The 17258-nt window shown below is 46.5% G+C and overlaps 1 protein-coding gene across 3 annotated transcripts; it reads left to right on the top strand.

Annotated features, from left to right (window-relative positions):
- The first annotated feature begins 8714 nt into the window (after positions 1 to 8714).
- Positions 8715 to 11215, top strand: TEX52 (testis expressed 52). Of its 3 annotated transcripts, none has more exons than XM_089770595.1 (2): positions 8715 to 8854; positions 10666 to 11215. In XM_089770595.1, exon 2 carries the CDS (start codon positions 10694 to 10696, stop codon positions 11213 to 11215), a length of 522 nt encoding a protein of 173 aa, XP_089626721.1. In that variant the 5' UTR covers positions 8715 to 8854; positions 10666 to 10693. The 3 variants fall into 3 exon arrangements, with proteins under 3 accessions (XP_089626721.1, XP_075787118.2, XP_089626712.1); XM_075931003.2 differs by having other exon boundaries at positions 8734 to 8869; XM_089770586.1 differs by having other exon boundaries at positions 8735 to 8869; positions 10670 to 11215.
- The last annotated feature ends 6043 nt before the right edge of the window (positions 11216 to 17258 follow it).

The raw sequence follows: 17258 nt of genomic DNA, 5'->3' as shown, positions 1-17258 counted from the left end.
TTATGGAAGACTCCTGGAATCTGTTCTGCTAGCTGTTCAGAGCTAAAGACCCTGACAGTAAGTTGATGCTCCTAGCATTTGTCCTCCTCAGCTGTGAGAACATAAGGATCATGGTTTCATACAGTCACCATTCAACTTCTCCCTATTTTAAATACTACTTAGCTTTGGGGTTCAGCAGAAGTAAAACATAAGTTGTTTAAAAACAAAAAAGAGGGGTGGAATGGAATAAAAGAAACCAACAAGGCTGAAAGGAAAGAAGCAAAGAGACTAGAAAGAGGGGAGATGGTGGCAACAGTGTCCACCCATGGTGCAAGTTGACTGCCCACCAGTGTATCACAAGCAGGAGCTTGAGAAAAAGACTAGCAGACATTTGACGAGCACCAAACCCCTGTCTGGAATTCTAATCAAAGCATGTTAAACAAAAAACTAATACTGGATTAGAACCTTGCTCCAGTACATTCTCTCTGATGGGATAGTACCAGATATTTAGAGGAAAGTGCAACAGTCTCCACACTAGAAAATTAATAATATATCCACAGGAGAAGCACTCTTATATAATTAGGTGTTATCAGTAAGAATGTCTAATCAATGATATCTTATGTCACTGCGTTCCAGAAACTAACGCATCCAGGGGGTGGAGGAGGATAGCCTGTTGTAATTTTAATTTGTTTCTGTTTAATATTGTGTTTGATATCCTTCCACCATCTTCCCCCTATATTCCTGAAATCTAATTTTGCAGATAGAGTTGCAAGGGTCTTGTCAAAGTGGAATAATACAAAGAAAAGCTTAGATTGGACTGTAAAGCCTCACTATTTAGCACTGGCCTTTGCATTTAAAGGGACACAAATCTCAGTGATTTCTAACAATACTTGGTAATATTCCTTAGTAATACACAGGCTGATGCTAGCCAGTGGGGCTTTGTGGTCCAGTCCAATAGTCCCTCTAATCTTTTTAGACCGAGTGCAGATTCTTTCCATCCATGTGCAGAATACAATTTTTGTGTGCATAGAGACATGTGCAAATGTGCACTACCAGTGGAAGCAAAGAATTCTGCTCATCAGCTGGGTGGCATTTGAATCTCTTCTGAGTGGTTGCACTGGTTCAGTCTAAGATTTCCCTAGCACAATTCCACCTTCATAACAACATTTTCCCATCCCCTTGTTTTATTGGTAAGGAGATAAAACCCTTGCAGCTTGGTCAGATACCATTCTTAGAATTTTGCCTCTGCCTTCAGTGAATAGAATGCTGAATATAATCCAGCCCAACTCATATTCATTAGTGCAGAGGGGTATTCCATTAGGAAAATTATGGGAAGTAACTATTAAAGATATTGGGTCCCATGTTGTCTGTGCCCTTGGGACTAATACAGGATTGTTTCCTTAGTTGTGGTTTCCGTATGTAGCTTCCATCATTTTCATGGGGAAAGTCAGTGGACAGGAAAATAGGGCATTTGTCTGATCATATTATCTCCTTGTACCACATTAAATAAATCCTCTCTCCTAGTATTCATAGAGAAGCCCTACCACCATGACCTTTGATTTTATAAAACTAAGATGTATGGGGTCTCCCAGCCTGCTAAGTATATCTTCCCTGTCTTTAGAAAACATCCTACACAAGTTTTGGGTGTCCCTCCTCCTCTTGAGATTTAAAAATCCATATTTACCTATATACCTTTTCAAAAATTGCAGTTAAGTTCTTTCATGCTTCTCTCTTAGTGGTCATTTGCCTAAGACCCATGTATATGGGTCATTCCTCAGATGTCACTTCCTAACTACATAATCACATTTGCTGTTGGTTTCTCACTCCTACATCTGTGCTGTGCAGAATAGAATATGCCAAGCGTGGTCATATTGTTATCCACCCTCACTCTATGATGTGATGTCTCTACAAATATAGCCTAAAAGCCTATCTGTGATTTTATGGTCTCTTTTGGCACAAACAAAAGAGGAATTATGCAAGGTGAAACAGCTTCTGTTCACTAATGTACATTCAAATACAGCCTCTCCGCGAGTTACAAACCAAATACTTGGCCGTAACTCGATCTGTTCGTAACTCGGACCCCATTGAGTTACATAGCGACCGCGCTGTTCATAAGTGCGCGTCGCATTCGTAACTCTGGGACCGCCTTTATGACTACTCCATGGGAGCTATGGTCGTAAATGCAAACGGTTGTAACTCGACCGTTTGCAAGTCGGGGACCGGCTGTAGAAAATTCAGAAATGAAAAGAGGGTACAATCAGATCCAACTGGTTTGGGAATGAAAAATGCAACTTCACTATTCAGTTCACATTGAAATACTAAAACTGGTTCTCCAGCTATTTACCATTGTAACCCACAAAGTGTTTTCTGGGTGGCAGGTTGAGAACCACAGTGCTCCCCTATCTAACGCCACTCAACCTCTATGCCTAGTGCCCTCTGCCCTGAGACTGCTCCACAAAGTGGGGCCAGGAGGAGGCAGAGCAAAGTACCAGGCAGGTGGCAGGGACCCAGACCCCGCTATGCAGGGTGAGCAGGAATCCTGACCCTGCTGCATGAGGCCGGGTGACAGCACCAACCCTGACCCTGCCAGGCCAGGTGTCAGCCAGCACACCAGAGCCCACTAGGGCAAATAACAGCACTTACTCCAACCTTGTTGGGCCAAGGGGCAGCCAGCACCCTGGAATCTGACCCTGATGTGCAGGGCTTGGGGCTAGCCAGCAGCCAGGACCTCAGAGTCTCACACATGGGCCCAGGGGGTATCCTGAAGCCTGGGCAGAAGCCTGAACTCCGACTCCTCCATGTGGGGCCAGGGTCAGCCAGGTGCCCAAAGCCTGCTGAGTGAGGCTAGACAGCAGCCAGCAATCTGGACTCTACTGAACAGAGCTGGGCAGCAGCCAGGAGCCTGACATGCGCAAGGGCAGCCATGACCGGGCCCTAAGCCTTTAGCATACAGCTGAGCTGTGTGCTTAATGGGTTGCACATGACTCGCAGGTTGAGAACCACTGTGCTGATGGATCTAAGTAGAAAGGCACAAGAAACCTAAAAGTGGGATTTTCAAAAGCAAGGAAGTGTTTGCCTAAAGGGAGTTTCGCCATTAACTTCAATGGTATGGGCAGCAAAGAGCTAAACACATGACAAGCCTGCCAGAGAACTGTACTCTAATGAATTGAGCATGTGTCTGAGAGACAGCAGACTTGAGTTTTATTCTCACTTACTTTCCCCTGTCTATGCTCAGACTAGCCCTGCCAAGGATTAAATAAATTAATTGCAATTAATCACACAATTAAATGTGTGTGATTAATCACATTAAGCAATAATAGAATACCCTTTATTTAAATATTTTTGGATGTTTTCTACATTTTCAAATATAGTGATTTCCGTTACAACACAAAGTACAAAGTATACAGAGTGCTCACTTTATATTTATTACAAATATTTGTTCTTTAAAAACAAAATAAATAGTATTTTAAAATCATTTCATACAAGTACTGTAATGCAATCTCTTTACCATAAAAGTTGAACTTAAAATAATAGAATTATGTACAAAAATAACTTTTATATTTTAATACAATGTAAAACTTTAGTGCCTACAAGTTGACTCAGTCTTACTTCTTGTTCAGCCAATTGCTCAAACAAGTTTGCATTTGTCTGAGATAATTCTGCCCGTTTCCTGTATACATTGTCACCTGAAAGACAGAACAGGCATTTATGTGGCACTGCCAATGTCACAAGATGTTTATGTGCCAGATACCTTTCATGCTTCAACCACCATTCCAGAGGACATGCATCCATGCTAATGACAGGTTCTGCTCAATAATGATCCAATGAAATGCAGACTGCCACATGTTCATTTTCATCATCTTAATCAGATGCCACTAGCAGAAGGCTGATTTCTTTTTTTGGTGGTTGGGTTCTGTAGTTGCCACAACAGAGTGCTGCTTTTTTAAGACTTCTGAAAGCATACTCCATACTTTGTCCCTCTCAGATTTTGGAAGGTACTTCAGATTCTTAAACTTTGGGTCGAGTGCTGTAGGTCTCTTTAGAAATCTCAGATGGGTGCCTTCTTTGTGTTTTCTCAAATCTGCAGTGAAAGTGTTCTTAAAAAGAACAAGTGCTAGGTCATCATCTGAGACTGCTATACAATTAAATATATGGCAGAATGTGGATAAAACAGAGCAGGAGACATACTATTCTCCCCAAGGAGTTCAGTCACTAACACATTAGTTTTTAAACAAGTATCTTCAGCATGGAAGCACATTTTCTGGAATGGTGGCTGAAACATGAAGGGGCATACAATGTTTAGCATATCTGGCACGTAAGTGCTTTCAGTGTTGGCTACAAAAGTGCCACATGAAGCCTGTTTGCATTCACAGCTGTAAATAAGAAGCGGGCAGCATTATCTCCCATAAAGACAGGCCTGCCAACATGGGGGGGGGGGGAATAAAGGGGGGCAGTTGCCCCAGTGCCTGGCAATTCAAAGGGATCCAGGGCTTCCCACCATCGCTGCTCCTAATGAATCAGTGGCAGTTGGAATCCAAGGCCCTTTAAATCACTGCTGGAATGCCATGCCGTGTGCTACATGCAGCTAGGAGGACTGGCATGGTATGCTCTGGGAGGCTCCAACAGCTGGCTGCCCAAGCCCCACCCCTTCCACCCAAGGCTCCACTACTTCTGGGAGCATGGCGCTGCCACCCCCCACCACCTTGCCTGCCAAGGTTGTTGGCTCCCCTGCAGAAATGTAAACAAACTTGTTTGTCTTAGTAATTGGCTGAACAAGAAATAGGACTGAGTGGGCTTGTAGACTATAAAGTTTTACATTGTTCTGATTTTGAGTGTATTTCTGTGACAAAAATAAATCTATGTTTGTAAGTTGCACTTTCACAATAAAAGTCTGAGGAGTAGCCATGTTAGTCTGTAACTTTAAAAACAATGAGCGATCCCATGGCACCTTAGACTAACAAAAATATGAGGGCCGTCAAGAGATTAATTGCGTGCACTGCCCCTTTGAAATGCTGCAGTGGTGTTTCAAAGGGGCAGCACTGCAGAAGCCTGGGATCAGCTGGAGTTCTCAGTTGACCCCAGGCTCAGTGCAGCTGCCCCTTTGAAATGCAGTGGTGGCATTTCAAAGGGAAAGCACTGCGGGAGCCCAGGATCAGCTGGAGTCCCAGCTGACCTCAGCTCGGTGCAGCGCTGCCCCTTTGAAGTGCCAGAGTGGAGTTTCAAAGGGGCAGTGCAGCATTAATGCCTGAGATTAAAGTGTTTTAAAAAATGAACGCGTTAATGCACATCAGTTGACAGCCCTAAAATATATACAGGCAGTCCCCAGGTTACGTACAAGATAGGGACTGTAGGTTTGTTCTTAAGTTGAATTTGTATGTAAGTCGGAACTGGCTTCCAGATTCAGCTGCTGCTGAAACTGACCAGCGGCTGACTACAGGAAGCCCGAGGCAGAGTTGCTCTGTCCTGGGCTGCCTGGAATCAGCCGCTGATCAGTTTCAACAGCAGCTGAATCTGGACGCCTAGGACAGAGCAGTTGGGGCGTTGCTGGGTAGGTCCCCGCAGGGGCGGCGCTGTGGGGACCAACCGGGCAGCACCCCAGCTGCTCTGCCCCAGGTGTCCCCAAGTCAGCTGCTGCTGAAACTGATCAGCGGCTGATTCCAGGAAGCCCGGGGCAGAGCAACTCTGCCTCGGGCTTCCTGTAGTCAGCCACTGATCAGTTTAAGCAACGGCTGACTTGGGGACACCTGGGGAAGAGCAGCTGGGGTGCTGCCCGGTTGGTCCAGTAGCGCCGAGGAGCGGTGCTGCAGGACCAACCCAGCAGCCCCAGCTGCTCTACCCCAGGCGAGAAAAGCCTGGTCTGCTGGGGGGCGCACTAGCTGTGCCCCCCAGCAGACCAGGGAAACCCGGACGGTGGGACCGCAGAGATGCGCTGCGGTCCCGCCTGCATCCTCCCCAGCTTTGCTCCGTGTCTCCCTGGTCTGCTGGGGGGTCTCCAGGAAGACGAGGAGCAAAGCCGCGGAGGGGCTCGGGCAGCCGGGCAGCCCAGGCGCGCTTGGGCTGTCCCGCTGCTGGCTTCTCCCAAGGCTTTGCAAAGCCTCGGGGGAAGTCAGCAGCGGGACAGCCCAGGCGCGCCTGGGCTGCCCGGCTGCCCGAGCCCCTCCGCGGCTTTGCTCCGTGTCTTCCTGGTCTGCAAACAATGGGTGCTCCTGGGAGCTGAGCATTTGGAAATGAAGGCTCTTAAGTGCTTGGATGTTGGGCAGTGAGATCTTTTGGAAATTTGTCCCTAAGAGGGAGTCTTTCAGGCTCAGTGCCTATTCCTGTTCTACCCACAAAGACAGGTTTACTCTTTATTTACAAAGCCCCTCTCCAGTGCGATCTATGTGTTTTACAATGCTTCAGTATTACCTGCAGATTGAAGGTACGGGCACGCAAGGATACAGCTGGGCTAAACCAAAAGAACCAACCCAAAGCTAGCCCTATTGCCCCTCAGGCATGAGACTCCATCCATTTAAAGGGAGTAGCACAAGTTGTTCTGGTAACTACAAATGCAAAGCTGGTTGGACAGAATCACAAGGCATCTACAGCCTCATTCAGCTTTCCTCGGTTTGAGGTGTGTGCATCACACACAACGTCGCAAGGAAAAATATCTTATTAATAAAAAGCTTTTACCCTCAGGCATGTCAATTTTATTTGAGGCTTTTGTTTGAAACCTCGTTAAAATTCAGTTTTTCTTTCCATGTTGAGCAGCTAGATTTCTAGGCAGAGATTAGAGGGTGGTAGGAATCTCCAGAGGTGAGTCATCCAATCAGTAGTCTGGGAACTCCCTGAAAAGAAATGTCATGTCCCTGTTAAAGAAAGGGGAATCAAGTCACCTGGATTTGTTTCCCCAAACTGGCTATTCCTTTTTGTCTGAACCTGGAGAAGTCACTTAACTTCTCTTCTTTCCCCACCTGTCAGATGAAGATAATAAAATGGAGCTATTTTTAGGAATGTTGCAAGACTTTGATAATTAGTGCTGGATTCCCAGACTACCCCAAACTCAATTTCCAGCCTGGGCTACCCAGCAAATTTGAAAATCAGGTCCACGATATTTGTAAAGCACCCTGAGATGGTTGGGTAAAGTTCCTGTTAGAGGGCAAAGTCTTCATAAGTTGGCATTAGTTAATGTGTCAGTCCTATTAGGAATAGGTGACCAAATAGCAAATGTGAAAAATCAGAATGGTGTGGTTTGTGAGGGGGGAAAAACAGGGGAAAAAAATATTGGGACTGTCCCTATAAAATAGGAATATCTGACAACTCTATTGGGATATACCTTAGGCAAATAATGTCACTTGAGAGTTTTCTCATGCTTTAGAATACTTTCTTTTATGACTATACTAGGTGGAGTTACCCAGCATTGCTCGGGAAACCGGAGGAAGAAAATGTAGAAAAACAGTAGTCCACTATCTTTTTTTTGAATGGTAGAAAAGTTGCACTGATTTCTATAGGGATTAAAATATAGGTCTGCGTCATGCCCGGGGGGGAGAGGGGGAGAGGGAAGAGCGGGTGCGACCCTGGGTGGAGGGGAGGTTACATGTGGGAGGGGCGCCCCAGCTCGTGCCCGGGGCTACAGGTGCCACAGGGGACAGGGCGGGTGCCCAAGCCATTGTGCACGTGGGAGTTGGGGCACTGCATGCCGGTGCGGGGGAGGGGGGGAAGAGGGTTACTTACGTAACCTTGAAGGCAGGAGGGGGCCAGTCCTGGATGGCGCTAGGGGCCAGGCACGGGACCTAGGGCCCCTGCAGCATAGCGCGGTGGGTTACATTTTTATTTTTACAGCTTGAGCTTGGGCCCAATTGGGTCCAACAGTACCTTAAAACCTTCTCCTGGAGGAAAGGTTATCCCACGCAAAGTTTGGTTGAGGTAGCTCTTATAGCGTACAAATTATTAGCGCACAAACTTACAAACATTCTCCTTTATATATTGTAACTGAAATCAATATATTTGAAAATGTAGGAAAACATCAAAAATATTTAATAAAATTAAACTGGTATTTGATTGTTAAATAGTGTATCATAATTAACTTTTAATCACAATTAATGTTTTAGTTAATCACGTGAGTTAACTATGATTCATCAACAGGCCTAGCTCAGAGATTTTAAAGCTAGGTGGGACCCTTATGGTTGTCTGGTCTGACTTCTATTTCATAGACAGAGAATTTCACTATATGGTTCCTGTTTCAAGTCCATAACTTCTGGTTGAACCTTCAGTTTCCTCATCTCTAAGTCGGAGACACACTTGCCTTTACAGAACTTTGAGGTGATGAAGTGCTAGGTCTTGCTTTTGCCCCTAAATGAAAAAAAACATTCAATTTAGAGGCAAAGCTGCCAATATTTGTAGGGCAAGAAGGCTCTCTTCCTTTTATTTTACCACAAATGTCCTTTCAAGATTCCTTAGTTCATTTGCTCCTGCTTCAGCGCCAGCTGAAGTCATAGTTCTCTGTACATGACATCACAAGCGACTGCTGTGAAATTTGATCTGTGCAGTGCAGCTCTCAGGTCCAAGGCCCAAGGCAGATGAGAAAACAAGAGAGCCTAAAGGGAAATCCTAGTTCTGCACTGGACAGCAGGGCATGAAAAGAAGAAAGAGGAAGCAGCAGTGAGATGTAGAGAAGTCAAGCAGCCAAGAAGTCAGGAGTTTTTCTCTTTTGAATATTTTTTAGCATTTGTGATTCTTTGAGCCTTGCAGCATTTTGTTTTTGTTCACATGAAACTTACAAATCCCCATCACCTGCCATTCTGGAGCTGGGCTGGTAATGCACCGAAAGGAGGAGGATCTTAGATTGTTTCTCAAAATTATGACCTAGGCATCACTGTCTAATTGCAAACCTCAGAAGGTAAACATCTGTTGGGTGAGTCTGAACTGTGCTCTATTGCCAATAGTGTTATAGAAAATCTGTGTAAGTACGACCGAGATATAGTTGCCATAACAACAAATACACATACTAATGTCACACAGAGCTAGAGCTCTTGGGAAATCGGCTGTGTCTGTCCGAAGAGAGTTGCCTCCAAGCCCTTCTTTGTGCCCAAGCAGCTTGCCTGGAGAGAAAGAAACAGAAACATCTCTAGAAAGGTGCTTATGGCAAGACTGTCAATTTACAGTCTGCAGATATTACTTTTGTTCCTGAAATTCTTCCTTTATGGAAGAGACCCGTTGATTGGATAGAATGGTCTTTCCATAGCAGGGGACCTAATTCTGAATTGAATTCCACATTGACAGAGACGATCTCATTTTCTATGGCATTCTAGAGGCTTTTTAGAATGATTTTCCAGAATCCTATGGGTATCAAACTACAAACTCAGCAGATATCTAAAGAGGAAATTGGATTCCTTTTCCCCCAGAGTGGCAGTACACAATATCCACAGAGAGCATGCAGTTCTAGGTAAGATGCTACACAGGACTCATCGTGGCAGGGTGTGCACTGTATTTGCATGCCGCTTTGCAATGAATCTTTTGTAAGTTGTACTGTTTATAGCAAAGCTGGTGACTTTTAAACATTTCTCATTGTAGTACCCAGGGCAAAAAACAGCACCCCCTTGTGCCAGGCACAGTACAAACAGGCTAACAGTCAATCCCTGTCCCAAAGCAGCCTGCAATAGAGAGAGTATAGAGAAGGTAGGGGAGAGGGATGGAGCATACATGCAGAGTGAATGACAAGATGGCACCATTTTTTGGTTTTGTTATTTCAGCCCTTTCACTGTTAGAAGTAGATTAGCCAGCTGGAAAAACAAATGACCAGGGAGGGATGGAGACAGGGAGGAAGGCAGTTGGAAGATGTATAGAGGGAAGGAAGGCGTAGGAAGTGATGGAGCAAAGAGTCAGCACAGGGGAGAAAGTATTGAGAGTGCAAACAGCAGAAAGCTCTCTCTGATGACAGATTCTGTGGTCATTTGGTCCCTCAAGAAGATACATACCTTCACACTAAGACTACATCTAGACTGCCGCTTTTTATCAGAAAAAGATACACAAATTGCGCTCTGCAATTTGCGTATCTTTTTCTGATAGTTTTGTTGGAAGAGGCTTTTCTGAAATTTGGCCCCTCTACACTGGGCCAAATTTCGGAAAAAACCTCCTCTTTCGGAAGAACTCTTCTTCCTCGTGGCACAAAGAGGACAGGGCTTCCGAAAGAGCGTCTGGTCTTCCGCAAAATATGTTGGAAGAGCAGATGCGTTCCCTGGACACCACAGAGTTTTTCTGAGATACCAGAGGTATCCCAGAAAAACTCCATAGTCTAGATATCGCCTCAGTAAACAGAAGTTATGGGACACTCCCTCTAGTGTTAGGTGCGCTAAAGGATAAATGTGAACTGAGTCTCCTCCCTCTTCTCTTGGAGGAAAACAGTGGAAGATGCTTTCTTTCTCTCCTGTGGAGAGCCCAGGGCTAGAATAGCAGGGGGGCTGCAGGGCAGGACTGAGGGGGCACTGGCAGGGCTGTGTGGGGAACCCAGGGCTAGAACAGCAGAGATGGTGCAGGGTAGGACTGAGGGGAATTGGCAGGCCTGTGTGGAGAAAATTTACAGTGAACACTGCAAATTGTACCTGACTTTGCTCAGTTGAGAAGCTGCAAGCTATGGCAAGAACACAGAGATGGTAGAGATCTTTACCGAGGACTGGCTTTATCAAATGTTTTCTCCCTGCTTTTCCCCAGCTAGGACTTGTCTGGGATCTCTTTGCAGATGACCACTTGGGCAGAACCTGAGTTCTTGTGTAAAGAGAGGCATACAGCATGGCCTGGTTTTTCCCCAAGAGCTTATCATAAACTGGCAGTTGCAAGACCACCATGCACAGATGCCAAGATCAAGGTTCATCAGAAACAGCGCTGCCCCTGGGAAGACACATGCTGTTGGCACATCTGGGGATACCACACCTGGCTGGATGTAGGGAGGCTGCCACCACTCTTCCCTTCAAGGCCAGACATCCCTTACGACAGCAATGTGTGGCGATGGATTACAACTGCCAGGACATACTGCATGCCTCAACCCCCTGTCCCTCCTCCTTCAGAGATGGATGAGAATACTTACCTCAAGTTCATCACACAGGGAACTCTATTTTTGGACCAGAAACATAAAGAAAAAGCTATGGCCCAAATACAGAAAGAGTTACAGGAATACAAGCGACTGAAGATAATGAGCGAATGCCGAGCACCTCCACTAAATAGTCAGGGAAATATTTTGCCTCCTAAGGAGTTTAACCGGTAAGAAGCACTGACTTCCCCATTCCCGTTCAGTTGCTCTGGAGAACATGGCAGGCCATAGAAACTTAGTCACCAGTTCAAAAAGGATTGGTGGTAGGTGGGCTTCCAACTGTATATGAAGCATCTGGCATTGCCCATTGTCTGGTACTGAATAGCTGGGCAGATGGTATTTTATCAAGACACAGATTTTATAATTCCTGGGTTACATCCTGGTGATAACATTGGGGGCTACGTCTACACTGGCCCCTTTTTCAGAAGGGGCATGCTAATTTTGAAAGTGGGAATAGGGAAATCCGCGGGGGATTTAAATATCCCCCGCGGATTTAAATAAACATGTCTGCCGCTTTTTTTCCGGCTTGGGGAAAAGCCGGAAAAAAAGCATCTAGACTGGCCCGATCCTCCGGAATAAAGCCCTATTCCGGAGGATCTCTTATTCCTACTTCAAAGTATTTATTCTGGAGGATAAAGCTTTATTCCGGAGGATCGGGCCAGTCTAGACGCTTTTTTTCCGGCTTTTCCCCAAGCCGGAAAAAAAGCGGCGGACATGTTTATTTAAATCCGCGGGGGATATTTAAATCCCCCGCGGATTTCCCTATTCCCACTTTCAAAATTAGCATGCCCCTTCCGAAAAAGGGGCCAGTGTAGACGTAGCCTGGTGGTATCTCCCCTACACAGGAGCCTCTGAGTTCCTAGGGACTGTGCACAAGACTAGAAGAGCATTTATCCCCAAGTCTTTTGTGTGATCTTGGGCAACAGTCATCAGTGCTCTATGCCTCAGATTTCACCTCTGGAAAACAGGGATAAAGGAGTCACAGATTCTAACGCCAGAGGGTTTAGTTGGTCCTGCCTCAGTGCCAGGTCTAGGGCTTGGTGACCTCTCAAGGTTCTCTTCCCATCCTACATTTCTATGACAGGCCACCAACGTCACCCAGTCATCCCCACACTAAACCCAGCAACCAGAATTAGAGGTGAGAGCCAAGTCGACCAACCCTTAGGAGATTACACTTACGTGTATCACTAGCAGAGAACAGCAGGGATGGAGCAATGCCAATGGTCTCTGTAACAGCAAGGAATTCACAGTCTGAGATGTACCCAGATAATACTTCCCTTTCTTTGGAAAGCACTGAGATGTTATAGATGAAGAGCTATGGAAGGAGGAGCAGGGAAAAGGAAATAGAAAGAGAGCCTCTTTCTAACCACCTTTTCCCCATGCAAACCCCATGTTAATGGTGATCAATAGCCCCTTCTGTTTAGCGCCACACTCTTCAGTTCTCTTTGCTACCCAACCTGATTCTGTCTTCAGCTCTCCAAGGTCTTATGGTGGATTACTGCATAGAGCCATGCAATCTATTCCCAGCAGTCCTGGCCATTTGAGGGCCTCTGCAGGAATGCTGGAACCTGTTTTGGCATGGGGGAGCACCAGCACCAGAACTTTGGCCCTATGTTTGCTCCTTCTCTTTCCCTTGGAGTTCCACACCTGTCCAGGCCAGAAGTTGGAACGAGGCCCTGGGAAGAGCTGCCCAGGGAACTTGGGCTGAAATGGGGAGTAGGGTTGTCAGGCTGAAAAGGGATCTTGGCAGCTCTGGTGAGCTCCACTGACTGCGCCAGTTGATGAAACAGCGGGACTAAGCCAGGTTGCCTGTCTGCCCTGGCCCCATGCAGCTCCTAGAAATGGCTGCCAAGTAAAGCTCTTAGATGCTCTACATACTGCTCCCGCCCTGAGTGCTGGCTCCACAGTGCCCATGGGCCAGGAACTGTGGCCAATGGGAGCTCTAGAGTGGTCTCCACAGGCATGGGCAATGTGTAGAACTGCCTGGCCACTCTGTGCCTAGGAGCCAGGCATGCCAGCCACTTCCAGGAGCTCCTTGAGATAAGCATTGCCTGGCTGGAGCCTACACCCAAACTCCCTCCCAGCCCAGAGCCCCCTCCTGCAACCTGTACCCATATTTCTTGCCCCACATGGAGCCCTCACTACCTCCAGCACTCCAACCCTGTGTCCCAGCTCAGTGAAAGTGAGTGAGGGCAGGGAGAGTGAGTGACAGAGGGGTGGGAGCTTCAGAGAAGGGGTAGGCATGGGAAGAGGCAAGGGTGTTTGGTTTCATGCAATTAGAAGGTTGGGTATAGGGCTAGGGAGCCTATGAGCAGCCCTTAGTCCATGTTCCTGTTCCTTGGGGTGCACTGCCCAGGACAGGTGAAGGGGCTGGGTCTCCCCATAGAGGTCCAGGCTCCCAGGGTGGCTCTTACTATGGCCTGACTGCAACTTCTGGCCTGGCCAGGAGATAGGGCCCCAGGGGGAGGAGTGGAACAGATGATGGGTCCCCAGGGCAAGAGGCATATGGGAGGCCCAAATGTTCTTTGTGAGGGGCCCCAATACATTGTAATCTGCCTCTACCAAGGACAGCCTGGTTCTCTCCAAAAGGCTTAACCTAAATGCTCTGAGGAGAAAGCGTGTCCCTACAGAGCCAAGCACCTGGGATGTGAGCTCCCTAAGAACTCACTCAAGCAATGTTTTAATCCTTGGACTGGAACGGCACTTCCAACATAGAGCCGACACTCCACATTCCTGCAGCTGAGCCACTAACATCATCCCTGCCCGCAGAGCCCTGACTGGCTAGGGAATGGATAGACAGGAGGAAAGGGTCTCTCCATCCCCACCCTTGCACAGTCCTAGTTGGCTAGAGAGCCAGTAGATCATACCCCTGTGGACAGGTTTCCTCCTGCTGGAGGACAAAGATGCTGTTCAGTTAGATGCTATGGCAGCGGCAGGAAGCATAGCGACATAGGTCATTGTGGCATGTCTTCTCAGCAAGCCTCTTGGGCTGTGCTCAGAGACTCACAGCGTGAGCCCTGCTACTTTAAAAACAGCGCTTTGAATTTGTGGCTCAGGTCAGAGCTTGGGCTCAGAGCCAATGAGAGTTCAGAAGAAAACACTTACAACTGAATATGGAAGTGCCAACAGCCCACTGGACCTAGCTACTGATCAGTGCAGAACCAAGAGCTGTGTCTGCTGTGGAGGCTGTGTCCTAATACCTGTGCAGCTTTGGACAGCGGCTGCAGCTCTAGAAATGGAAACTTGGCTATGGTATGGGAATTCATCAGACAGTTTTGCTGAGTTGATTCTAAGGTGTTTGGAGGGGTGCCAAGAGGCTGCCATCCTCCTTGGGCTCTGGAGATTAGGTGACATACTCCTACATTTTGTTCATACCACAGGGATGGAGAAATTCTCTCCTTGAGAAGATCATAGGGGAATGTATCTCTGTGTGTGTACCAAAGTATAAAAGTTGATTTATTCTGTTGAAACATAGGAATGAAATATATGAAGCCACAAAAACAGAGGAAGTCTGGATAAATAGCACCAATAGTTTGGCCCTTGAATGGTTGTGTTTAAGTTGTTCAAAAATATTCAGAATACCGTTTGCAAAGATTTGTGTACATATTACATAGTTATTTACTAAGAAGTTGTATGGTACTGTCTCTTAGGCTGATTGATAAATGTTAACACCAACATCCAAGGGCTCCGCACACCATAGCTTTGAGGTTCAACGCTGTATATTTCTTCTTAATACTTTTCTGCAAAGAACGTACACTGATCTGTGCTTCTGCAGAGCAATAAACTGGGGTGCTGGAAAAAGGACAGTGTAGTAAGTCATACATACTGCCTCAGCACACCCCTGGCTGAAGGGGGGTTCTTCACCTCCAGGCAAGGGGTGGGAGTCTAGAACAACCTAACTCTAAGAGAGATGCTCCACCACACCAATAAGCAACTTTGTCCTGCTGTGGCATCCTGGCTGAGACACACCCCAGTTCCTGTCATTCTGAACCCAAGAATGCCAACAGTAAGTACTGTACGTTGAATGGCCACTAGAGAGCACTCACATCACAGAAATTAGGTCTGACAAGCATTGGCTTATCTCTGCAGGTAGTACTGTTTTCATTACAGTACATTTCCTGCTGCTGTGTCCAGCCTCGCTAAGAATTCCTACATGATGGGGTTTCCACTACTTCCTGGAGAGACTATTTTACAGCTGCCCTAAAGCATATCTCCCTCAGGAAGTTTTGCCCCCACCTGATAGTCTGCCTAAATGTTATTCCCTGAGGTTATGTCTACACAGCAGTGTTATTTCAAAATAATGTAATTTATTTCAGAATAATGTCCAAAATAACAAAGAGCGCATCTACACAGTAAGCCTTTATTTTGAAGTAATGGCAAGCTGGAGGATTTTTTACTCTGACTTCTGTAACTCCCATTTCACGAGGAGTAAGGGAAGTCGGAGGAAGAGTTTTCTTCCTTCAGCTTCCTGCTGTGTAGACAGTGCAAAAGCCAAATTAAATTATTTTGATTTCAGTTATGTAATTGACATAAGTTGTGTAGCTTAATTCGACTTTTGCCCAGCTGTGTACATGTGCCCTTGGTTCCATCCTATTATTCCTCAAACTGCCACAAGGCAGCTTAAACAATTGCATGCTCACAGTGATACTTCAGTAACTGGCAAACTGAAGCCAAATTATCTAAATTCTGTAGAACCTTCATTCTCTTTGTTTTTTCTCCCTTTTGCACGTACATATTGCTATGCCTGCTGGAACCCCTGGAGGATGCCTATTCCTTGCAGACTAGGAGGTTCTAGCCAAGCCTAGCTATAGGACAGAACCACTCCTTGCTAGTATCGATTAGGGGAGCTTGCTAAACATCTGTACTTCTATGAGCAGGCATGCATTCCTGTAACTGGGATCAGTCTTGAACAATGTTTTCCAGAAGACAGGGAGACCTTTATCCAGCAGTGCAGCATAGTAACCAAGTATATTACCCCTTTCTTTAGAGAAAATTAGTATTAACAGTGAGGTCCTAATCCCTCCAATCCTATGACAGCTAGCTAAGTCAGAAAAAGACATGCAAGGTACCTCTGTGCTTGGAAACTTAATGCATTGATCCTCCTTTCCTTTTGGACAGATACAAACACCTGATTGCAGGAAGAGGCCTGCGATCTCTCTATGTCCAGCTGCAACCAGTCAAACCTGCAACTAGAGACTGTTGGGACTTGCCTTGCCCCAGTCTCCAACCACATTATCAGGAGACAGCCCAGAGACTCGCCTTGAGGAACAGCAGTCCGGTCTATGAAGAGCTGCTGCAGAGATACCAGGAGCTGGCTGTTTCTGGGAGACAAATGAGGCACCAGGGCCCTGTCAGCAAACAGAACACAGCCCACTAGATGGGCTAATCCTAAGGCACAAGGAGGCTGTTTGACACTATAGGCAGGGGACCCAACTATATGAGATTGAGCAAGCCATCATGTCAAATAACAGCAATCAGCACCCCAAATACTGAGAGTACACAGATGATGCAAGTAGGATTTGCCAGCAATTGGGCACCTCCAGAATAGCAAGATTCCTCTGCTTCTTGATATAAAAAATTATTATCCAGGAACCTACCCCATAAAAATACTAATGCAACAGCTTGGCTTTAAAACAGCATTGTGCTTGAGAGTCCCCAGCACTGAGGCACAACTGCAGCACTTAGACAGCGTGACATCCTTGCCTGTATTTACCCGTGTCTTGGATTTCGGATGCTTATTGTTGAGCTGGCCAGCATTCTGATAGCTCTAGAGAGTCTCTGGCACCTGCCCAGGAAGATTTCCTTCTCTTCCCATTTGTGAACCAGTTGGGTGCTGAGCTTTCAGGTAGCCCCAAATACAACCAGGAAATCCTGTTGCCCCTCCTCAAGGTCATCCAAATCTGCAATTAGGCCCTTGGTTCTTGTATAAAATGCTAAGCCAGCTGGGTTGAAGCTTTCAGTTTGATTATGGTGGCTGGAACCTGTGTAACAAGACAACTTGCAGTGCTTGGTCAGGATGAGTGGGAGTGGCTTGTTACTGGGAAGAACATTTGGTCAGTGTGTTCACTTGGCCTTTCGGTCAACGGGAGGGGGAAGGTGCATGGCTTGGTTGGCTTAGGGGTATGGGAGGGTCAGTAACTGAGTGGAAGGCCTGGCTGGAGAACACAGGGTGTATGTGTGGGGAGGGTATCAGTACAGAAGAAGTCAACCTGGGGTT

Source organism: Pelodiscus sinensis, chromosome 1 (assembly GCF_052426305.1).
Source record: "Pelodiscus sinensis isolate ZL-2025 chromosome 1, ASM5242630v1, whole genome shotgun sequence".
In the NCBI taxonomy this organism is placed as follows: domain Eukaryota; kingdom Metazoa; phylum Chordata; order Testudines; family Trionychidae; genus Pelodiscus; species Pelodiscus sinensis.
The sequence above is the reverse complement of the archived record's forward strand: the minus strand, read 5'-3'. Positions and strand labels throughout refer to the sequence as shown.